Source organism: Phocoena phocoena, chromosome 5 (assembly GCF_963924675.1).
Source record: "Phocoena phocoena chromosome 5, mPhoPho1.1, whole genome shotgun sequence".
NCBI lineage: Eukaryota > Metazoa > Chordata > Mammalia > Artiodactyla > Phocoenidae > Phocoena > Phocoena phocoena.
In genome coordinates this window covers 139,132,093-139,155,825 of record NC_089223.1, presented here as the reverse complement: position 1 = coordinate 139,155,825, position 23,733 = coordinate 139,132,093, and the positions used below count along the sequence as shown (strand labels likewise).

Below are 23,733 nucleotides of genomic sequence, written 5' to 3'. Positions count from 1 at the left end.
TGTGAAGAGCCCTCGGCGGGGGGCCGCGGAAGCCACAGAATCACCACCGAAATCACAGGAGCGGAAACGCGGCCCCGGAGGGGCAGGAAGAGGGCTTGCTCACGGGTGAGCAGAAGTGAGAAGGCAGGGCCCGTCCATCCGCGCACGTCCATCCGCATACAGCCTCGAAGGCGCCGCGAGCGTTGCCGACGGTGGGACAAGCGGGTCTTCGCCAGCAGGCGGACTCGCAAAGACAGGCTCCGCGAATATTGAGAGGGACCGTGTCTGCATCCCCCCCACACCTGGCTGGTCCTGCCACCCGCTCAGTGGTGGCTCTCAGTGAAGGCCTTCTTTGTTTCCTCTCGGCCAGCTGGGCAGCCTTTTCCCTTCTGGGGAGGGCCTTTGAGTCCTGCGCCACGAGCACCTGCCGGCCCTGAGATGGCGAAGATGCCCGAGTCTCAGGAAGAGGGCGGCGTGTCATGCAGCCTCGGGCGCGTCTCCACTTGGCCGATGTACCACCAGGTGAATGTGGGGCTGGGCCTGCCCAGGTGTGGGGCAGCCTGAAGTCAATGGGACTCTCTTTAAGAAAAAATGCAGAATGATTTTGATAAAATTAGAAACGCACTTATTCAGAATGAGAGAAAAAAATCACAACAAATTAAACATGAAAAATATCGATAAATGGCACAAACATCACAGAATCTAGAAAAAGCCCACACCTTTTATTCCTAACTGCCTGCTGCTCCACTGTGATTCTTTCTTCATCCACGTTCTTAAAAAATTGTCCCTGCTGCGTGGCTTGTGGGATCTTAGCTCCCCAACCAAGAACTGAACCCGGGCCCTCGACAGTGAAAGCCCAGAGTCCTAACCACTGGACCGCCAGGGAATTCCCTCATCTACATTTTTAATTGCCTCTTTTCATAACAATTTTACAATATCATCGTCCAGGGAGAAAAGAAAAAGATAATTTAGTCCCTCCAGCGTAACTGATTGAAAACAATTGTCACTGCTAATTTACAAGACTTTCTGCATGACAACTTGTTACTGGTTGTATCGCATACATTGTTAGGACCACTGTCACAGCCGGAGAGAACTTCGTCAAGTTTCTTCCATAAGCTGGGAAGCCTCAGGGTCGTGTGCTTTTCCTGGGCCACGACTAATCTAAAATGTCCCTGCTGACCTGACGAAACTTCTTACATAATGTCCTTGTCACATTGGCTGTTAGGGTCCACGTTATCTTGTCAATGTCAGCGTTTCCTGTTAAATCAGCGCGTGTTTAATCCTTTTCCAAAAGTTAGGGTGATTCACTCCTTCCTCCCGGTTAGTTGCCACGGGTGTTCCTGGAAGCTGTTTTCTACGCCAGGATGTCTGGCAGTAACTTCCTAGCCAAGTGGCTGGGGAGGACGTGTGTTCTCCACTGACCCCCAACCCATGTTCCCACAACTCAACTTCCCCTGGGCCAGATCCCGAGAGTGCCACCCCCAGAGCCACTCCAGCCAGAGGGGAAGTGTGATGGGGGACCTGAGAGAGTGTGGGAACTGCTGTGGTCACGTTGTCCTCATTTAGCAAATGTTACAAAATCTTCTGGGCATATGAAGGCCCTGTGTGAACCCAGGCGACTGCTTGGACCCACGGCCTCCCTGTGGTGCCTGTGTCCATCTGTGCCCAGGCCCCCGCTGTCCCCACCACTCTGGCGTCATAGCCCCTGTCTCCAGAGCAGAAGCCCCTGCGCCTGTTCAAGGTGTGGGCGGGACCACATTCCCTCCACTCGGCTGCTGGCCTCCAGCTGCTGGAGCCACGTTGCTGGCATTCCTGAGCAGGGCTGCACCTTTGCTCTAAAATCTGTGCCCAGGGGGCTTCCCTGGTGGTGCAGGGATTAAGAATCCGCCTGCCAATGCAGGAGACACGGGTTCGAGCCCTGGTCCGGGAAGATCCCACGTGCTGTGGAGCAACTAAGCCCGTGCGCCACAACTACTGAGACTGTGCTGTAGAGCCCGCAAGCCACAACTACTGAACCCGCGTGCCACAACTACTGAAGCCCGTGCGCCTAGAGCCCGTGCTCCGCAACAAGAGAAGCCACCTCCATGAGAAGCCTGCGCACTGCAACGAAGGGTAGCCCCCGCTCGCCGCAACTATAGAAAGCCCGCGCGCAGCAACGAAGACCCAACGCAGCCAAAACTAAATAAATAAAATAAAATAAAATAAAATAAAATTTGTGCCCAGGATTTGTTTTAATCACCTATGGTAAGGTGACAGAAATGGAGACAACCGCCTTTGAGGGAAGAACTTTCTTTTTTCAGTTTTTATTTATTTATTTTTACATCTTTATTGGAGTATAATTGCGTTACAATGGTGTGTTAGTTTCTGCTTTATAACAAAGTGAATCAGCTATACGTATACATATATCCCCACATCTCCTCCCTCTTGCGTCTCCCTCCCACCCTCCCCATCCCACCCCTCTAGGTGGTCACAGAGCACCGAGCTGATCTCCCTGTGCTATGCGGCTTCTTCCCACTAGCTAGCTATTTTACATTTGGTCGTGTGTATATGTCCATGCCACTCATTTCTTCCCAGCTTCCCCTCCCCCCACCCCATGTCCTCAAGTCCATTCTCTAAGTCCATTGAAGGAAGAATTTATTATTCACATTTCTCAAGAGAAGGGGCCACCCCCTTCCACCAGGAGCATAGGTTTGGGTCAGGAGGCAGAAGCAGAAGTGAAGAGAACGTGGCCCAGAGCCTTAACTGGGGTTTTCACAGGAAGGAATGGGTGAGGCAGCACAGGTACACATGGCAGATTTAGGATTGGACAGTTTGAATAATTCTGGCAGGGCTGAGCGCTAGGGGCAGTGCTGCTTGCCCAGTGCCCAGCCCTGAGGGGGCCTGGGGCAGAGGGCACGTCGGCGCGGTGGCTGAGAGTGGCTCACTGTGGGGGGGCTCAGCACTGGGAGGGCTGTCTCTCCAGGACCAAGGCCCCAAATGCCACAGCACCAAGAATACAGAAAAGAAGCGAATGTAGCCAATACAGTCAGAGACACTAAGCGAATGTAACCAATACAGTCAGAGACAGATACGGGGTGGGGGTGGAGGGAAGGAAACCGCTCTGCCCTGCTTAGAGATACAGGCCAGGTTTTTTATTCTATTTTATTTTATTTTTGCAGTACGCAGGCCTCTCACTGCTGTGGCCTCTCCTGTTGCGGAGCACAGGCTCCGGACGCGCAGGCTCAGCGGCCATGGCTCATGGGCCCAGCCGCTCCGCGGCATGTGGGATCCTTCCGGACCGGGGCACGAACCCGTATCCCCTGCAACGGCAGGCAGACTCTCAACCACCGCGCCATCAGGGAAGCCCTAGGCCAGGCTTTATTTGAGAAAAAACAGGCTTTTGTTTAAGAGAAGGAAGAGGGAGAAAGATTGACGGTGCTGCCAGCAGAGCCCCTGGTCCTCTTACCAATCAGAGACAGGGACTAAAAGCCTAACAGAAAAATAAATGAAGAGGGAGAAAAGGATGAAAGAAAAAAACAATATAAGGGCACAGAGGGGAGAAAATAAGGCCTAGTTCTGCCCGTTCTTTTCCCTGTAAAATTTAGGGGTCGCTCACGGTGGAAAAAACACGCCGTGCAGCTGTGGTCCCACTGTTAGGGCTCCACACCAGAAATCCAACACTGCTAACACCACGGCCTCCACCGACCAGCGACCAGACACTTTGCTCAGTGGGTGCCTCTCCCCACCGTTGGCTCCACCCTGAAGGGACAGCCACGCCTCTCCAGGCCACCCTGGCACCTGGCTGCCTGCCAGCACGCACCGTCCTGGCAGGCGAGCCCTTGGCCAACCTTGACCAACGGCAGACGCCTTTCTTCAGGTGCACAGGTGTGGCCTCACCGTGATGGCATCCTCCTCCAAGGACAGCCACTGGACACACAGGTCCAGCATCTTCTAGTCCTTGCTGAGTTCTGGTGGTCACATATTCTTCCCCCAGGTCCCCTGGCTACCTGGGGAGCCCCTCGGGATGACCTGAGTGGCGGCGGCGGGAGTCCGTGGACTGTGTGAACAGCACTGCCTGTTACCCCACGTGCTGGGGCCCCGCTCGTGCCTCAGCCCTGCAGACGGACGGACCCAGAGCTCAGCACACCGGCTGGACTTCACGCAGCTGTCTTAGCCGCGGGTGCCCTGAACAAGTGGCCCATCTGCACATTGATCATACACTGTCCAACCATCACCTAAAGATCGCCCGCTTCAGAGGTGAGAACTCTAGGAATCTCTTGTCTCACAGACTCCCAAATATATATCAAAATCACACGTTTCCACGTGCACTAAGGCCACGACGTGAGGTGTGGCCAGGACATGCTACACATGTCACTTCTCAAAGTATAGTCCCTGACGGCTCCCAGAGGGCCTGTGTGACTGAGACAAAGACTGGTCTCCTCAAACACCCCTTTTCAAATTCCAGTCCAGCAAGTGGAAGCCTAGATGGGCCTCTGTCTTGTCTCAGCCCTCAATCTCTCTTAATTCAAGGACCGTGGTTAACTCACACCTCACGCCAAGTTCCAAAGCATTTCCACTGCCCTCTCCTCTGTTAAAGGGGACCTGTCCTGCCTTTGGGCACTAAAGACTCTTTGCATGTGAGGATACTTTAATAATGCCCATACCCTCCCTCCGCCTCCCCATGTGGTCCTGCCTCCTATTTCTAGGGATTTGTGTCCGTCTGTCTAAGCACACATGATTAAAGCAAGTCCTGAGTGCAAATTTTAGGACGATCTTCAGATGGCTTTCTTTCTTCTGAAGTCGCCACGCAGCCTCTTTCGTGTCAAATCTCCCTCTGCCTCCCCCTTACAAGGACACTCAGAACCCGCTCGGATAATCCAGGGTCATCTCCCTATCTCAAGACTCTTAACTTAGTCCCACCTGCAAAGTCCCTTCACAGTAGAAGCTCCCACTCAGAGGACGTGGGGGGCCAGCCGCTCACACACCATGTGCCCCTCACAATCCCTGGGCTACTACTGCTGTCATGTTTCAGTCTCTGGATATACTCCGAGCCCCACGAGATGTTATTATTGCCGTGTTATGTGTCACTCTTCCCTAGACTTATAGACAATAGACCTTTCTGCTGCCTTTCCTTCCTTCCTGCCCCTCTGGGCTGCAAGGATCACGTTCTTCTGGAAGAACACCAGTTACCGTTTCCGTAAAGGAGGGTCAGCGGTGACAAGCGTTCTCAGAGTTGGATTCTCCAAAGCGTCTCTATTTGACCTCCATTTCAGAGCACGCTTTTTGCTGGATCGAGACGTCCTGGCTAACTGGTTTAGTTTGAAGTTTTCCTTCCCTTGGCTACTGGTTCTGGCCGCTTCTGTTGGAAAGTCAGTGTTCTTTCTTGCCGTTTTGCACTTTGAGGGTGGCGGGTCCTTTCCCCCTCCAGCTGCTTTGGAGGCTTTCCTTTCAGCTTTGGTTTCAGCATTTCACTAGGACCCGCCTGGGTTCTGCTGCCTTTGTACTTTTCCTCGGGCTACGGAGCACGTCTTCATTCTGTGACTGGATGTCGTCCATCACTTTTAGAGCTCCTCTCTCTTCAGCCCAAGGGACTGGTGACACTGGTTGACTCTGGGGCGGGGTTCTGCTGTCCGAGGGAGGGCAGTGCAAGGCCAGAGGCTCTTCCCCGAGTCCTGAGACGTTTGATTGGTGGAGGATGTGATGCTGTGCGACCTACAGTATATGTACGTGTACACACACGTAGTGCACGTGCAGTCTGAAGCTTAAACATTCACCGCTGACCCACCGCCCCCAACACCCAGGCCGCGCTGCCCATCTGCCCATAGAAATGTCCACTTGGCTTCTCAAAGGCAGCTTAGCCCCCTGACCACCCCGGTTGCTTTACAACAGCCCTCCTCTCAGAAAACGTCACATCCGCACGCTGCTCCAGCCAAATTCCTAAGAGCCACCAGTCCACCTTCCAAATGTGTCCCACTTCTGACCACCTTCCACCGAGCAGCCGCCTGGCCCGCGCGTTAGGATACTTGCCGGCCCGCGAGCCGACCTTCCGAAGCATTAACAGACGACGGTTTTCACTCGAGCGGCTGAAGGCCGAGCGCTTTCCGAGTGCCGCCCAGTCCCCGCAGTCTGCTCGGCGCGGGAGGGAACGGAGGGGAGCAAACTACCGGGAAGGGGCTCCAGATTGGGGCGGGGGATGGCAGCCTGAGGGCAGCTGGGCAGAGCCTACTGCCTTGAGAAGCGCTCCAGATTCCGGGGCTGCCGGAGCTCCCCGCCCCGCCACTCAGCCCCACGCCCACCGCCCCGGGTCCGCCTCCACGGCCACCTCCCGCCAGACCCCGCCCACGCCTCCTGCTTTCCCCTCCCGGCCGCGCCCCTCCCACAGCCCCGCTCCACGCCCACCGCTCCGGCCCCGCCCACCTCCCGCGGCCCGCCAGACCTCCGCCCGGCCCGGTCCGGCCGAGGCCCCGCCCCGTGCCGGCGGTCACGTGGCGCGCGACCCGGAGGCGGAACCGGCGGGCGGGGCGCGGCCCTCGGCTCCCGGAGCGAGGAGGGCCGGGTGGGTCTCCTGGGACTGGGGTGCTCCCGTGCCCGGGTCTTGCGTCCCCCGCGCCCCCGCCATGCGCCCACCTCGCCCGTGCGCCGCGCTGCTTGCCCTCCTGGCCGCGTACCTCGCGGCCGCCGAGGCTCCGCACCTGGTGCGCGTGGACGCGGCCCGCGCGCTGCGTCCCCTGCAGCCCTTCTGGAGGAGCACCGGCTTCTGGTGAGCGCTCCGCGGGGGACACTGAGGTCGGAGCGGCCCAGCACGCCCCTGCTCGCTGCGCGCTCTCCCCAAACCGCGGCCGCGCACCCCGGCCCGGGCCTCCGGGACCCCCGTGTCGCACCTGGAGAGACCTGCAGTAGGCGCTCCGAAGTGAGGAGGGCCGCGGCTCGCTCCTTCCTTTCGGGTCCAGCCTCAGAGTGGGGATCTCCTCTCTGTCCGCTGGCTCTATGCGAAGTTTCCGGTGCTGCCGAGGTTTTCTAGCTGAGCGGCTGCCCCGTGTGGTGGGGGCCTGGGGCCAGGTCCTGAGTGTGCCTGGTCATCCCCCAGAGGCTGAAGAGCCTGGTGGCCAACCGCGGCAGCCCAGGCTGCAGGAGGGGCTGTGGCCCAGGACACTACTCTTTGGCGCAGACCGGGACCCCCTCGAGGGGCAACCCCAGAACGTTCGACGTCCCTGCAGTGGGACCTGTCCCCGTCCCTGGTGTCCCCGATTGCCTCTGTCAGACTTGGAGCTGATATCTCCCGGCCGGTGGGGCAGGGAGCAGGGTGGGAATGTGATCTCTCTGGGAGCCCCCGACCCCCATAAACCTGAGACTTCGTCACAGTCCTGGCACTAGGGGGCAGTTTATTACATCAGGGACAGTAAAATTCACCAGCAGACACGTCCCGGTCCTTGCCCTGAGTTTGTAGGTGTGGGGCCTGTGCTGAGGCCCCTCCGCTAGCCCCACTCAAGGGGACTAATGCCTCTGCTTCCCCTTGTTTTGTGCCCAGTCCCCCACTGCCGCACAGCCAGGCTGACCGGTATGACCTCAGCTGGGACCAGCAGCTCAACCTGGCCTACGTGGGTGCCGTCCCTCATGGTGGCATCGAACAGGTTCGGACCCACTGGCTGCTGGACCTCATCACGGCCAGGTGGGTGATGGAGGGGATGGGCAGCCTGGGGGCAGCTGGGCAGAGCCCAGTGTATGGAGATGCAGACGGAGACTAAGAGGAAGTGCCGTCTGGGTGTGGAGGACAGTGAAATACCGGGCCGTGGCGGGGTGACGGGGTGGGGGACTCCTGCTCCAAGAAGCCATTGCCCCTGTGCTTCTCGGCCAAGCATCCCGGGGGCAGGGAGAATGGAGGGCACCCTCCTGGCGGCACAGGCGCTGTGGCTGCTGGGGCAGCCCCTGGATCGGGCACAGCTGGACCCTGCAACGGCGAGTGGGCACCCTCGCTCTGTGCTCAGACTGTGTGGGGATGCCACGCCAGGGGCCGGACTGAGGTCGTGTTGGTCACATCTGCCTTTGGCCCTGCCAGCCTCTGTGGGGGCTGAGGCACAGGGTGTAAGAGACACTTGGGTGTGTGCATTGCGGGGTTTCCTAGACACAGAGACTCTCACACCCCTGGCCAGAGCTGCCAGCTCTCACTCGGTGGGGGGGTGCTAGCGGGCCAAGGGACCAATGTCCTTTTGGTACCTTGGAGGCCACGTGACTGCCTCAGGGTCCTTGTTCAAGTAAGACGGGACACCAGCTGTCAGACCGGCCGCACGGACCAGCCTGGCGCCGAGGCAGCGTTTGTCTCCAGGGTGCAGTTGAGGGTCCTCACGTGTCTGGGTCCTTGTGTGTGTTCACTGCCTCCCTCCATCCCATTTGGGGTTCCCTGGGTCCTCTAGATTGGAGGCACCAGGCGACAGCAAGATTGCAGCGATGGGTGGTGGGAGTGGAGGCTGGCGCAGGTGCCGGCTCTGTTAGAGGGTGTAGTTGGCGGCCACCAGCTCCTGGCAGCGGGCTCGGGCCGCCTGCACGGCGCAGTGCACGCTGGGGAACAGCTGCCCCTCCTCGGCTGCGTCCCCCGGGTCCTCCCCGAGGAAGCCGCCTCTCCTCAGGGTGTCCCTTACCGAGGGGCCGCAGCAGGCCAGGAGCAGGGTGATGCCCAAGGCCCCGTAGTCTCGGCGCAGGTCCTGCAGCGTGGCCAGGCCGGCGGCATCGAGGAACAGCAGCGGGGCACAGTCAATGACCACTGTGTGGAAGCGGGTTGCCGAGGGCACCAGTGCAGCCGCGCTGCTCCCGGGACCCAGGTCCCTGCCTTCGACAGGCTCTGCCTCGCCAGCCCCCACCCCCGGGCCCCGCTCCTTCCTCCTGGCGGCTGCGTACCCCGCGTTCAGCCCGGTGAGGCTGTAGAGTGACCGCAGGAAGAAGTCCTTATTGGCGTAGTAGAGGGGCCCCGTGAAGCGGAACACCTGCACACCAGGCTCGGGGACCAGGCCCTCAAATTCTGCTGGGTCCCCGTAGAAGCTGGAATCTCCGGCGCGGGCGAGCAGGGCAGCGTGTGGGTGCCGTGTGCGGCCGGCCAGGCTGAGCAGTGAGAGGAGAATGCCGGCCAGGAGCCCGGCCTCGGTGCTGACCAGCACGCAGGTGGCCGCCGTGGCCACCCAGACCAGAGCATCGGCAGGGCTGAGCCGCCACAGCCGCGGGACGTCCCGCACCTTGCGCAGGGCCCCACGCAGGCTGACGATGATGACGCAGGCCAGCACGCTCCGTTGCAGGTCCCGGAACAGGGGCGCCAGCGCCAGCACCACCAGCAGCACCACAGCGGCGCTGACCGCGCTGGACAGCTGCGTGCGGCACCCGGTGGCTGTCTTCACCAGGCTCTTGGCCAGGGCGGCACTGGTGGCAAAACAGTGGAAGAAGGCAGGCAGCACGTTGCAGCAGCCCACAGCCAGCAGCTCCTGGTTGGCGCGCACAGAGTAGCCATGGCTGCGGGCGAACATCTCCGCCAGCGAGATGGAGAAGGCGGAGCCCACGAGGGCCAGGGACGCGGCGTCCAGCGCCACGCGCCACACCAGTGCCGGGTCTGGCACGTGCGGGGCCATGAAGCCAGTGGGGATGTCGCCAGCCACGCTGGAGCCGAAGCGCTCGTGGAACTGCCCGAAGTGGGACACGAGCGTGGCCGCCCCGATGACCAGCAGTTCTGCGGGCAGCGGCACCTTCAAGCGCTGCCGGTAGCGGTCCGAGAGCTCCTTGGCCGCCAGCAGCACGGCCAGGCACGCGGCACTGGTGAGCACGTCGCACAGGTTGGCCTGCCCGGCGCTGCGTAGCAGGCTCAGCCACGTGCTGACCACCAGGCCCGGCCCCCGGTGCCGCGGGACACGCACGCCCAGCAGGTGTCGGAGCTGGGAGGTCAGGATGGTCACTGAGGCCCCCATGGCGAAGCCGTCCAGCAGCGGCTGCGAGAGGTAGGCGGACACAAAGCCCAGCCCGAGGACGCCCATGAGGACCTGCAGACAGAGCGCGGTCAGGGCCGCAGGGCGCGGCATAGCACAGAGCCGGACCCCCCTCCCTCGCATTGCTTATTTCCCACGTGGACCCCGCCCGCGGCCGCCTGCACGTACGTGTGTGCGCACGGGCACGGCAGACGCCGGAGTGCATGCTGTGGCCACAACGCTCACCGTGGTCTCACACACGCGGGCTCTGGGCATCGGAAGGCAGCTCCTTTCTCGGCCCTGTCCACAGCACCGCCCCCCTCCCGGGGGACCTGGAGCTGAGAGGAAGGACCTGAGGTGGCTCTTGGGAGGGGGCGACGTTGGGGTGGACAGCCCTGGTCCAGTGAGGGCTGGGTGCGGGGAGGCCGTGGGAAGGCAGGCGGGCAGGCAGTTCCCAGGATCCCACTTGGGACAGGAAGCTGGGGAGGATGTGCAGACCAAGTGGGGGCACATTTGGGCCCGAGGCCACACTCTGCAGCTGGCCAGGCAGGCCCCCGACCCCGGGCACCCTCAGCCCCTCTGGTGCCCCGAACTGGGGTGCTGTCACGCACCCACTTCTGCCTATGCCCTGTTCTCTCCTCGCCTCGCAGGTTAAGCCACCGCCCTGACCTCCTGTCTCCCGTGGGCTTGGCCCTTGCAGGGGGGCGACCAGTACCTGGAGGGGCTGCTCTGAGTGGCTGAGCCAGCCTGTCTAGGCCCAGGCCCAGCTCCTCACCTGGTAAACCCCGGCCAGCAGTGTGAGGGCGGTGGCCACGCGGATGGCGTAGCAGTCCCGGCTGCAGTCCTGCAGCCCAAGCGCCGGCATGGTGGCCGAGGCGTTGAGGGCGCTGCGGTTGGCCCCGGGCCCCGGGCCGTCCTGGGCAGGGTCGAAGCCGGCCTGCAGGAGCTCGCGGTCTACCACCTGGCCCACCATGAGGCAGAGCAGGCTGAAGATACCCACGGAGACGTGGCGTGAGGTGCCCATGAGGAAGTAGATGAGGTTCGCAAAGAAGGACGTGTAGAGGCTGTAGATGGGCTGCAGCCCGGCCAGCAGTGAGTAGGCGATGGCCTGGGGCACCAAGATGATGCCGATGACCAGCCCAGATACGACGTCACCCGCCAGGTCCTCCCGAGGCTGGTACTGGCGGAGCCAGCGCGTGGCGGGGAGCAGGCTCTGCAGCAGCGCCCAGGCCCCCTGCACACTGCACGAACAGCTCCGCCGCAGCCGGGCCTTCAGAGACTCCCGCAGGCCTGGGGGTGCGGGGGGCCGCCGGCGAACCAGCGCCAGCCCCCTGCCCTGCTGTGTGCACTCAGGGGACGCTTCCATCGTGGGGCACCAGCCCGCCCCCCGAGAAAACCTGCAGAGTGGGCAGAAGTGGGTGTCATTGCTGGGGTGGCGAGACAGAGTCGGCGTCACGGAGACCCAGACTCGCGTGGCCAGAACAAGCTCCACTGCTCTCCGTCTGCGCCCAAGGCCCCTCCGCTCCGCCGCCCGGACCACCACAGCCCCCTCTGGCCGTCCCTCCGTCACCTCTGCGCTGCGGCCCTGCTGGCGGGAAGAGCCTTGCAGACGCCAGGACCCCAAATCTGTGCTACTGCAGTGCCTGCCACTGCCCGGTCCTTGCGGCAGAATTCCTGGAACGTGCTTTGAGGGGCCGGCTGGCAGGGGAGCGGGGGTGACTGGTGTCCGTCGCCTGCAGGGTGTTCTGGGACAGCAGGCCCCTTTCCCGGTGAGTGTTAACGCTTCTGGGTTTTGGCTGGTGGCTCAGGCCGCACAGGTGCACCGTGGAACACACGTGCCAACCGTCCCTGCTCTCCAGAGGGCAGCCTGCCACCCGGCCCAGGCTGACCTTGCCTCTGTGCTCAGCGAGCGCCAGGGCGTCCCCTTCACAGCTGTGCTGAGGTCCGCCAGGACTTCAGCTCTTGCTGTCCCCCTCATGGTGACGTGAAGCAGACGGTCTCTGCTTCCTCAGAGCCTGGTCACCCTGGCGCGGTGTGTGCACTGGCTGGGGATGCGGGGCCTGGGGTGTCCCCGGGTGTGGAGGATGGGCGCTCGTCCCGGCCTGGTGTGAGGTGTGGGCAGGCGGACGCCGCCCCCAGGGCTCGAGTGGCAGGCCTGCCCTTTGGGGGATGCTAGGGGAGCTGTTTCTTTCCTTTGAAGACCTCACCACACAGGGGTCCCTGGACACCTTGAGCTCAGCCAGCCCCCGAGGTCCAGGTGTGTCGACGGAGTGACTGTTTAAACGACGGGGAGTCCACAAAAGAAACCCTGGAATCGGGCCTCTGCACTCGACAGCGTCCTGCCCCTCCGCTCCATCCAGGGAGCTGGCCTCTGCTGTGGCCGAGTTGTCTAGAGCCGTTGCTGTCCTGCCACAGGGTCCCAGGGGGACTCTTACCTGAGGGGGCCCCTCGCGGGCTCGGCAGAGAGCGCGAACCTAGCTTGTCTGTCCCCGGGGCCTTGCGCTCAGTTAGCGGGTTGGGCGTGCAGGCGGTGGGCTCAGGCACAGAGCCGGCCTGGCACTGACCGGCGGGCAGCGCCCTGCGCTTAGCATCTGACTGCTCGGCTGTGCTGGGCATGCAGTTAAATCATTTACTCCGAAGGTTGCTGAGTCATAGGTTCCCCCAGATGAGCATTACCTGAGCGGCTAATACGGGGGGTTGTGCTGTAATCAGAGGCGCACAGATAGTTACAATTGTGTGGGGCTCTTACAAGCTTCCAGCCTCCCAGGAGCAGGGCTCCGGGTGCGGGACAGGTGGGCTGGGGCATTGAGTGGCTGGAGCGGGAAGCTTGGACTCTGGGCCCCTGCGGGAGGCAGAAGCTCAGGAGCCTGGCCAGTTGTGTTGGGGGAGGGGCGGGGGAACAGGCAGCGTGCGACCCCTCGGCTCCGGGGCCCAGTGCCATGGCTCCCAGGACCCTGGAGTGTGGGCAAGGATGGGGGTCCGAGGGAGGGGCTGGTCTCCGAGTCCCATCCCTGGACATCCTGTCCGCCAGGAGATGGGTCTGGTCCCCGCAGGAGCCAGCTGGGCGCAGGGTAGCCACGTTACCTTCTGCTCTGTGTCCTTGGGTGGAAAGCAGGCGCAAGGCCGCTGGGGGCGGGGCGGGGCGTGTGTGTGGCCGAGGACTGGAGGGCTGCCAGGCATCAGGATACAATTAGCAGCCAGGTGTGCCCTTCCTGCTGCAGGGACAGGGGTCCTGGTTCTGTCCCCTGGAGCCCCACCACCTGGATCCCAGCCAGGTGCTGACCCGGTGCGGTGGGTGGCCGCCTGGCCTCACCACGCCTCCATCCACAACTCCAGGGCCAGCGGGACCTGCCTCATAGGGCCGGTGTGAAGGTAAACGGTCCCTTCAGATGACCACCCTCGTGTCCCACGTACAGTTAACTGAGAGTGCGCTGCTGTTTTTAAAATTACTCAGAACCTCAGTTCTCACATCTTTAAAATGAACAAGTGAGTGCCTGCGGGGCAACGTGGGGAAAGAACACCACAGCCCTGAGTGTTCTCCGTCCTGGAGGGGAGGCCTGAGAGGCTGCGAGGGGTCCCTCTGACGGGGCTGCAAGGCTGAGCTGGCCTGGGCCTGCTGTCTCCCAAAGCCAGGGGCAGGGGGGCTGGGGGAGCTCCATCCAGGCACCTCCCACATTCAGTCTCACTTTGGGACTTCCCTCCAGAGCCTCCCTGAAAGTTCTGCCACATCCGTGGCCTGGATGGGAAAGACCAGAGGCCCCATTTGGGGGCAGAGGTGGGAGTGGAACCCAGGGTGGCTGGGGGGATGGCCAGAGAGTGGGAGGGTCCTGCACACCTGCATCAAGGGGGAGGAGTGGTCAGGGCCGAGGCCCCACTGCGATGCCGCGTCCATCCGATTCCTTGTTCTTGAAGAGTCTGTGTTGGGCCCCAAGGTCTCGCCCTGCCCTCTGGAGTCTGAACCCAGCCACCCAGGGCAGAGCCTGGGGCCTCCCGGCACGGCCCCCCCGCCCCCGAGTCCTGCGCGGTACCCACTCAGTCCTGGGGGGTGCTGTTTATCCAAGGATGTGGTTTACAGGAGCCACCGCCCAGAGGGCTGGCGGGACAAGTCACAGCAGTTCAGGGGCAGATAAGACTCTTCTCAGGGCTGGAGTGGAGGGGCCACCAAGGGGTCATAACACGCTTATCTTCCAACCCAGCTACCGGCGGAGCGGCATTGTGGGAACTCCCTGCGTGACACATGTGGGCAGAGGTGGCTGGGCCCACTGTTGGGGAGGGGAGGGGTGAATGGGGGTGGTGGCCCCTCCCCCTCTCAGGAGGTGGGGACAGGGCTTTCAGGGGCCGCCTAGGTTTGGAGCACCTGTGGTGGGATTTTAGGCAGGTGGAGCTATTTATGTTTCAGGGAGGGGCTGTTCTCAGCGCTGCAGCACCCATGTGCCCCATCCAGCTGCACCACAAGGGGCCTGGCCAGGCACACAGGCGAGCGTCTTGGGTCCTGGGGCCTTGCTGGCCGAGGCCCACTGTCCCCCTTCACCTCCGTGGGCCCACTGCAGACTCCTCCACTGGGGCAGGGGGGCCGCAGGACGCTGGCACGGGTTAACCAGAATGGGGCGTGGGGTCTCCAGCACCTCCGCCTGCTGGAGCCACCCTCATCTTGCCTCCTGCCTAGTCCTGTGCCACATGGTTATTTTAATATTGGTCTTTAAATCACCATTTTAAGCCACTGAGTACACTTATTTGGAAAGGAGCCATGTATCCCCGCAAGTGAAAAGAGGCTGGGCTCCAGGGCCCCGAGAATCAGACCCCAGCACTCCCAGTTCCAGAAGAGCGACTCTCCTGCCGCCCCGGCCGGCATCTTCGCAGCCCCAGACCCTGACTGTGGCTGCTGGTTTCCCGCAGCGGCGGGTCTGTGTCTCCCCCTCTGAGCACTCTCGCCCCGCACCATGTATTTCCCCACCCCGGCCCCGCTCCCCGCCATCCCTGCTGACCATGCGCGCCCCGGGTTCCCACCCCGTGCCTTTCCACACGTACCCCCGCTCTGCGCCTCCTCCCACGAGTGCACCCCCCCAAGCCAAGCACGCGCGGCCCGGGCCCCACCCAGCACATTTCCATACACCCTGCGCCCCCTCCCACGAGTGCGTCCCTCCCTTTGCCAGACGAGCAAGCGCGGCCCCGTCTGCACCCGGCCCGATCCCCACCCTGTGTTCCCCAGATCCCACGCCCGAGCACGCGAGGCCTGGGGCCCCGCCCCGCGCACCCGAGCACTCACCAGCCCTGGGTGCTGCTGGGTCCTCGCGGCGCACGCGCTCAGGCCCTGGGATGGGGGGGGCGTTCCTGGTGCAGGCGTTCCTGACGGCCGCCGGCGTGCGGTGGATAAAGTCGTTGTGCGGCCTCGGCTGCCCCGGCCCAAGTGCCGGGCCAGGAGCGGGAGGCGACGCCGCCTGTGCCTCGCGCCCAGTTCGGCCCCCTGCGTGGCTGCAGGATGGAGAGGCTCTCGGGCTGGACTGCGTCTGTGACCCAGGCCTCTGCAGGGGGAGTGCAGGGGTGGGCTGCGCGCTACACCTTCTGGCTCAGCCCCCTCACTAGCTTTGATCTCTCACATTCCCCTCCCAACGGAGGCTGAGACGGATGGAGACCTAGGCACCGACAGTGGGGCCTGAGGACTGCTCCCCGGGGTTTCTGGGCCTGGGATCACCCCAAGGTTGGGTCTTCTGGTCCCCGGGGGGCAGGTTACTGACTCCTAGGGCATTTCTGGGTGCCGACGCTGGGTCAGCGGACACTCAAGTCTACTCAGAGTGACAGGCTGAGATCGGCTCTGCAGCTGGGGCTCCCCTGGTGACACCCCGCTGGCCCAGGACACTGAGCGCCGGAACAGCATTTACCCGAGGCCTGCTGTGCTCCCGCCCCCGCCCCAAGTCGGCCCAGCGCTGCCAGGATCTGCAGAGAAAGCCTGGCACCCGTGCCCGGGCCTCCACTGTACATGCGTCGCCCATCTCCCACGCTTGCTCCCCCACCCCCACCTGTGGGACTTTGGAACCCGTCCGCTGCCACGCATTTAATTTTTACCCGAGCGCTTAAGTTTTTTTTTCCTTTGCTACCGGTTGTGACCTTTGGAGGGGGGAGGGGCGGACCCCCGCTGCGCACGTGCTGTGGGTCTGGGCTCCGGAGGTGGGAAGACGCGGCCTGGCCTGGTGAGAGCCAGAGGTACCCTGTCTGCGTGGTGGCTCGGCCTTGACCTTGTGCAGTGACGAGTGGGGCAGAGGAGGCCCGGAAGGGACGTGCTGACTTGTCCAGACCCTCGCTGTCCCTCAGGGACACAGCGCTGGGCTGGCCAGACTGGCGTGGGACTGACTGGGAGACTTAGACCCAGAGCGGTTCAGGGCCAGATTCCACCTTGATCCCTCGTCGCCCCTCCCTCGCCGCCGTGCAGGCGGGACGCACCTGGATGCCACTAGGGGGCGCAGCTGCACGCCCTCTAGAACGTGTCCGCCCTCCCCCTCAGAACTGTGGATGGACCAGGCGTGCCCTAAGGGGAAGCCCTCAGACCCTCTGCCGGCCCAGCCATCTGGGCCACCCCAGGCTGTCGCATCAGCCCCAGGCTCGGTGCTCTACTCCGCCTGCCTCGCCCTCCTTGCCTTGGCCTGACGGCTGAGCACCAGTTTCCTCACCCAGCCCCCAACCCCAGGTGAACCACCTCCACGCCAGCGCATTCGAGACCCATCTTACTCCCCCGCCTGCCTCTGCCAACTGCACGCACCCGCAGGTGCTCAAGCGAGATCCACGGTTGTGCAGAATCCCCCCTTCCCAGCTCCCCTCCAGTCCGGCAGAGGACGCTGGCCCCTCTGCCTCCTAAATACGTCCGCTCCAGCTCCCCCTTGCCGCTGCCACCAACACCACCCATTCTGGGCACCATACCTCCTTCGGGGAACCGTCTCCCAGCTCCCACTCTGGCTCCAATGGGCCGATGAAGGGATCCTTTCAAAACATGGCAAAGGCAAAACTATGGAGACAGTAAACACGTCAGGGGTTTGGGGTGGGGGGAGGATGAAGAGGTGAGGCACAGAGGATTTTTAGGGCAGTAAAAATACTTTGTGTGATACTACAGTGGTAGATACATGCCAGTATACATTTTTCCAAACCCATAGAATGTACATCACCAGGTGAGCCCTAATGTGGACTGTGGATTTGGGGTGACTGTGATGTTAGTGTAGGTCCATCAGTTGTAACAGAAGTCCCACTCTGGGATGTTGATCATGGGGGAGGCTGTGCATGTGGGGAGAGAGCGTGGCTGGGGGTAAATGGGAAATCTCGGTACCTCCATCTCAATTTTGCTGTGAATCCAGAACTGTTCTAAAAAAACTGTCCTACAAACACATAAAAAAAGTCACGGTACTGCTCTGCTTCGATCCCTGAGAGGACTCCCCATGTCACCCTGGGTCCCATCCCGAGTCAGGATCCCATCCTCACCGTTGTCACGAGGCCCCGTGTGACTGCGTCTCCCACAACCCACACCCTTCTGCTGCCCCAGGCCCGCTAGCTGCTTTCCTGCTGCTTACCACGAATTCATTTCCACCTCAGGGATGAGTGCAGGGCGGGGAGGCTGCCCTCCTTCCTCTCCTGCCTGTCCACATTGCCTCTCAGAGTGTGGAAGGTGAGCCGATTCTGGGACCCTGGCCTCCAGGAGGTGCAGGGAAGCAGGATATGGCACCACGGGGTCCTGCCAGGCTCATCCCACAGCCTCCCGCTTCACTGTCAGCTGTCTTTAGGATGCCTGTTCTCCCCCCTCCATCCTGTTGTACCTTTACCAAAAGACCTGCCTGCCCCCTCCCACAGGCTTCAGTGGGCCTGCCCCTGAAGGCTTGAGGGTGGGATTCCAGCACAGACACCCTAGTTCATACTAGGCTGTGAGTGACTAATAGGCGTACATAGTTATGCTTTTTGAGGAGAGGGGCCAGCTGAGTCTGGAGCCTAGTCCTGCACGGCACCTTGCAGGTTTCTTAGCTGCTTGAATGTGGCCACGGTTCCAGTCCCGGGCACACCTTCTCCCATCCTGACACTGAGTGTCCTCCTACAGGGGGTCAGACAGGCAGGGCCTGAGCTACAACTTCACCCACCTGGACCGGTACCTGGACCTTCTCAGGGAGAACCAGCTCGTCCCAGGTAAGCCGCCAGCCTCGCCCCTGTACTGCTGGCCCCACCCCCTCCCCTTGGCCTGGCCCTTCTGTCCTCCTGGTTGCCCACTCAGGGCCTACCTCAGTGCCGGCCTGGTGGAGACAGGCAGGTGAGCACAGCCACCCTCATGTGCCGCAGGCTTTGAGCTGATGGGCAGCCCCTCCGGACGCTTCACTGACTTTGAGGACAAGCGGCAGGTGTTCGAGTGGAAGAACCTGGTTTCCCTCCTGGCCAGGAGATACATCGGTGGGTGGGGCGCGTGCCCTGCGGGGACAGGGTGGGCATTCCTGGGCGGGCTCTCCTCCCACGCCCACCCAGGCCACCTCCTGGTCTTCTCATCATGAACCCACTGGACCAGGGCCTCCTGATGGGGGAGGGGGGGCAAGTCGGTGGGGGTGAGCTCGTAGGGAATCAGACACTCGGGTCACATCCAAACCCCCCACCATGGTTGCCCTCCCTGGGGATCCCCATGAGCCCATGACCCTGCCCCAGGGGAGGGGCCCTCTCGCTACAGTAGGGACCCTCTGCAGGTAGGTACGGCCTCAAGCACGTTTCCAAGTGGAATTTCGAGACGTGGAACGAGCCGGACCACCACGACTTTGACAACGTGTCCATGACCTTGCAAGGTGGGCAGGCCGGCCTCCTGGGGTCCTGCGGATCTGAGAGCGGGTGGCAGCCGCCCGTCCGGCGCGGGGGTGTGAACTCGGTGCTCCTCCCGCCCAGGCTTCTTGAACTACTACGACGCCTGCTCCGAGGGTCTGCGAGCCGCCAGCTCAGCTCTGCGCCTGGGCGGCCCCGGAGACTCCTTCCACCCGCTGCCGCGCTCCCCGCTCTGCTGGGGCCTCCTGGGGCACTGCCACAACGGCACGAACTTCTTCACCGGGGAGGTGGGCGTGAGGCTGGACTACATCGCCCTCCACAAGAAGGTCAAGCCCGGGATCCCCGCCCTTCCGTCCGTCCCCGCCCCCAACCCAGCGCCTACGCGGGGGTCCCCCGCACGCGGCAACCCCAGAACGCCCGCCTGCCGCCTGCAGCCCCGCCGCCCCTCCGCGGCGGTCTCGGGGGTTGCTCAGGCGGGGCCTCTGCGCAGGGCGCGGGCAGCTCCATCTACATCCTGGAGCAGGAGGCGGCGGTCGTGCGGCAGATACAGCGGCTCTTCCCCAAGTTCGCGGACACCCCCGTTTACAACGACGAGGCCGACCCGCTGGTGGGCTGGTCCCTGCCGCAGCCCTGGAGGGCCGACGTGACCTACGCTGCCATGGTCGTGAAGGTGGGCCCGCCGCCAGGCCCGCCCCCGGGGGAGGCCTTTCTCCCGGGTGGGAGGGGCAGGCAGGCGGCCCCCGCGGTCGCGTTCCCAGCCACCCCGATTCCCGCAGGTCATCGCACAGCACCAGAACCTGCTGGTGGCCAACACCAGCTCCTCCGTCCGCTACACGCTCCTAAGCAACGACAACGCCTTCCTGAGTTACCACCCGCACCCCTTCTCTCAGCGCACGCTCACCGCGCGCTTCCAGGTCAACGACACGCGCCCGCCGCACGTGCAGCTGCTGCGCAAGCCGGTGCTCACAGCGATGGCCCTGCTGGCCCTGCTGGGTGAGCCGCGTGCCGGGTTTCGCGTCACTTCCTGCGACGGCGGGGCCAGGACGAAGCCTCAGTTGGACGGGGGTGTCGTTCTAGGCCAGGAGTAGCTTGTGCAAAGGCCCGCGGAAGGATGTGCCTTGCTGGGGAGCCGGGAGCATGTTTCTTGTCCCTCCCCGCCCTTCCCAGCTCAGTGGGTCACAGAGCTTGTGGTGTGGCCGGGGACCTCCAGTGGAGGAGGGCAAATGGTGGGAAGCGGGCCCTGGGAGGGTCGGGGGGCGACGACTCCGCGTGGTGACCCTTCTAACCCCCGTAGACGGCGAGCAGCTCTGGGCTGAGGTGTCGCGGAACGGGACGGTGCTGGACAGCAACCACACGGTGGGCGTCCTGGCCAGCACCCACCACCCCATGGGCCCTGCCGACGCCTGGCGCGCCACGGTGCTGGTCTACGCGAGCGACGACACCCGCGCCCATGCCAACCGCAGCGTACCCTTGACTCTGAGCCTGTACGGGGTGCCTCCGGGCCCGGGTAAGAAGGGCTCCCAGAGAGGGGGCTCCAGCTCCTGGGGTGGGGGTAGCTCTGGCGGGGCGGGGCCTGGAGGAGGCGAGCCCGGCCCCAGCATCCCGCTCCGCAGAGGTCGTCTTTGTCCAGCTCTACATGGACAACTGGCTCTGCAGCCCCTACGGCGAGTGGCGGCGCCTGGGTAGGCCCGTCTACCCCTCTGCTGAGCAGTTCCGGCGCATGCGCGCGGCCGAGGTCCGCGGGGAACGTGGGGTAAGGGGCGGGGCGGCTCCCGAAGTCCGAGGGCCCTGAGCCCCTGACTCTGTCCCCAGGACCCGGCGGCCGTGATGCCGCTCCCTTTTCCCAGCAGCGGCCGCCTGACGCTGCGCCCAGAGCTTCCTCTGCCCTCGCTCTGGCTGGTGCACGTGTGCGCGCGCCCGGAGGAGCCGCCGGGGCAGGCAAGTGGCAGTTCCCTTCCCGCCGCCGCCCCCCCCGGTCGCCCCCGCCCCCAACCAGTCTCGGTGCCTCACTCCCCCAGGTGACCCGGCTCCGTGCTCTCCCCTTGACCCGCGGGCAGCTGCTTTTGGTCTGGTCAGATGAGCGTGTGGGCTCCAAGTACGTGAGTGCGGTCACCACCCCTACCCCTGCCCCCCCCAACGTGCCCTTGGCCCCCAGATCCTCCGGGCTGTAGCGCCCATGTGGCCACTCTCTGTGGCCCTTTGGTCACCCCACGCGGACTGTGCTCTCTGCCGCCCATACAGCTGCCCCCACTGTTGGCACAAATGGCTCATGACTGCACCTCTGTGATGTAGGGCTGGGGCACCGACACAGGCCATTTGCCCCTGGCACGTGTTCCAGACCCCTTCTCTCAGCCAGTGTGGCCCTTTGTCATTGCAGAAAGAGTGTCCTGGGCCCCGGGGAGGGGCCTGGAAGGGGGCTGGAGGGGAGTAGGGCTCTGGGCGCCCCCTGCCTGCCAGCCCCGCCGGACCCCAGCCCTGGTTCTGCCTGACCTTCCCCAGGTGCCTGTGGACCTACGAGATCCAGTTCTCCCTGGAGGGTGTGGTGTACCTGCCCATCAACAGGAAGCCTTCGACCTTTAACCTCTTCGTGTTCAGCCCAGGTGTGTCTGCTGCCTCAGGACAGTCCCTGTGGGGAGGGGTCCAGGGCCTTCCGGCACCTGGAGTTTGGGGGGATCAGAGGGGTTCAGGTTCAAGGGCAGGCACGTACCTTTGTGTCCTCAGACACGGCTGTTGTCTCCGGCTCCTACCGGGTTCGTGCTGTGGACTACTGGGCCCGACCAGGCCCCTTCTCGAGCCCCGTGTGGTACCTGGGGGTCCCTGCCCCGTGAGGGCCACTGCTGCCCCGCGACTGGACCTGTGCTGACCGTAAGCCTGGGCGGCCAGAAGCCATGCTGGGCCAGAGTGCCGTCAGCCGGTCATCCCCTCTGTTTGTCCCCTCCTGCCCCTCATTCACCCCCTTAAAGTGCCTTTCCACGCACAGTAGTGGGGACGGCCTTCGTGGTGGGCACTGGGCAGACACGAGGCCTGGCTGGAGTGAGGCCATCCCCGCCTCGCCCCTCCCCTGCCTGTGGGATCCGGGATGGGACTCGGGTCGAGTGCAGACAGGTGTGAGTTGCCACTGGGGTGCCCGCCCTGTGCGCCTGGGGTCTCTGGCGTCACCGCTGGGTGCAGCAGGCCCCATTCCCAGCCCCTGCGCCAGGAGGGCCCAGAGGGTTCCCACTTCCTGAGGCCCAGCCAGGCTGCCCCCTGCACCCTGCCTGGCCCAGACTGTCCCCAGTGGCAGGGGAGGCCGACAGTGTCCACTCCTGTGGTCATCCAGGCTCCTTATCTGGGTCCAGGAGAAAGCAGCACGCCCAGACGAGGGCGACTTGGGGACTGTGGATGGACATGTGGACGGGGGCAGGGAAGCCACGAGGGGTGGTGTGGAGCCCTGGGGCTCCTCCCCAACCCCCCACGCCCACCCCAGGCCACCTGGTGAGGCCACGTGGCGAGGAGCGGGGGTGCAGCCAGTCTGGGGCAATGCAAGCGGGAGTGGGGGCCCCGACCCACCCTCCTCTCTCTGCTGCCCTCCAAGCCGCCTGGGCTCAGGGATGGGTGAGGCAGGCCTGGCAGGGCACATGCGAGGCAAGGCTCCTGTCCGCATGGAAAGGGCGGGGCACCAGGGCCCAACAGCAGCCTCATCCTGGGCTGGGGATGTCAGTGCGCGCATTCTCCATCTGAACCCCAAAGCCAGCACCTGTCCCCATCGCCCTTGGCCGCTGGGGAGGCTTCGGGGCTTGGTGCCTGGGGCCCCGTTGTTACATACAAGGGGTGCTGGGGTGCCCGGTGGGCCCCCGGTCTCTGGGCATTGTCTTCCTGCCTCGTCAGGAAGCTCTGGTTGGATGCGGCTACGTGACCAAGCCCACGGTGGGCAGGCGGCCTGTACAGCAGAGGCTCAGTCTCTCACATCCTGGAGGCCGCAGCCTGAGGACAGGGGTTCCTCCTGAGGGCGCTCTCCTTGCCTTGCAGACAGCCGCCTCCTCCCCATGTCCTCACAGGGTCGTCCCTTTGTGTGTGTCTGTGTCCTGATCTCCTCTTCTTATAAGGACACCAGCCATGTGGGATTCAGACCCACCCATAGGACCTCATTTGAATCACCTCTTTAAAGCTCCCTCTCCAAATAAGGTCACAGTCTGAGGTACTGGGGATGAGAACGTCAGTGTATGAGTCGGAGGGACCCAGTTCAGTCGGTAACGAGCACCAACCCTATTTCTCTGCAGTGGTAGGAATGCTTGACCCCGGCGTTAAAGCAGCCGCTTCTTTTTGGGATACAGGCTGCTATATATAAAATATAAACAATAGGCCCTACTGTATAGCACAGGGAACTATATTCAATATCTTGTAATAAACCGTAATAGAAAAGAATATGAAAAGGAATATATATGTTGGGTTGGCCAAAAAGTTCATTTGGATTTTTCCGTCACATCTTATGGAAAAACCCGAACGAACTTTCTGGCCAACCCTATATATACACGTATATAACTGAATCACTTTGCGGTACACCGGAAACTAATGGAACATTGTAATCACCTATACTTCAATTAAAAAAATTTTTTTAAAGCAGCCTTTTCTCTACCTGCTGGTTCGGTAGCCTGAGGACCCCTGATGGTCAGGGGCCGTCTCAGCTCGCAGCTTACTGGGAGGGGTACTGGGTTCCCCGGTCCCTTCCTTGGACACCGCACACCCCACCGAGCAGAGATCTCAGATGGGCCCCTCCTGTGGAGACAGGTGTGGCTCCAGGGCAGTCAGTGGGCGTTTAGCACTGGCCCCTGCGTCTTGGCCAGGACAGCAAAGCCACAGCCGTCTCCACTTTCACTGTGGCTTGTGTGTTGTCCAGTGGCCACCGGGTTGCTGGCACGTGCGCACCCTCTGACCGCGTTCTGGTCTTTGCTGGTTTGGGCTTGGGCTGGGAGCTGTGGTGGGAGTTCGGGAAGTCCAGGTAATTGGCCCGTGCACGTCCTCCATCCCTGCTGTCACGGCCACTTTGCACCTGGGCCCACGGAGTGGTCACGGATGGCAGAAAGAG

General features: G+C 62.8%; 2 protein-coding genes across 2 annotated transcripts; one reads left to right on the top strand and one right to left on the bottom strand.

The window, feature by feature from the left end:
* The first annotated feature begins 6,460 nt into the window (after window positions 1-6,460).
* IDUA (alpha-L-iduronidase) lies at window positions 6,461-21,642 on the top strand. The gene is made up of 14 exons (XM_065877330.1): window positions 6,461-6,718; window positions 7,487-7,627; window positions 17,971-18,056; window positions 18,207-18,314; window positions 18,599-18,694; window positions 18,792-18,994; window positions 19,159-19,338; window positions 19,445-19,661; window positions 19,963-20,175; window positions 20,282-20,403; window positions 20,481-20,606; window positions 20,687-20,763; window positions 21,168-21,268; window positions 21,390-21,642. Exons 1-14 carry the CDS (start codon window positions 6,576-6,578, stop codon window positions 21,494-21,496), a joined length of 1,920 nt encoding a protein of 639 aa, XP_065733402.1. The 5' UTR covers window positions 6,461-6,575; the 3' UTR covers window positions 21,497-21,642.
* On the bottom strand, window positions 8,386-11,265 carry SLC26A1 (solute carrier family 26 member 1). The gene is made up of 2 exons (XM_065877329.1): window positions 10,675-11,265; window positions 8,386-9,974 (listed from the first exon to the last, which is right to left on the bottom strand). The coding sequence occupies exons 1-2, from the start codon at window positions 11,263-11,265 to the stop codon at window positions 8,445-8,447; spliced, it is 2,121 nt and encodes a 706-aa protein (XP_065733401.1). The 3' UTR covers window positions 8,386-8,444.
* Window positions 21,643-23,733: the final 2,091 nt, after the last annotated feature.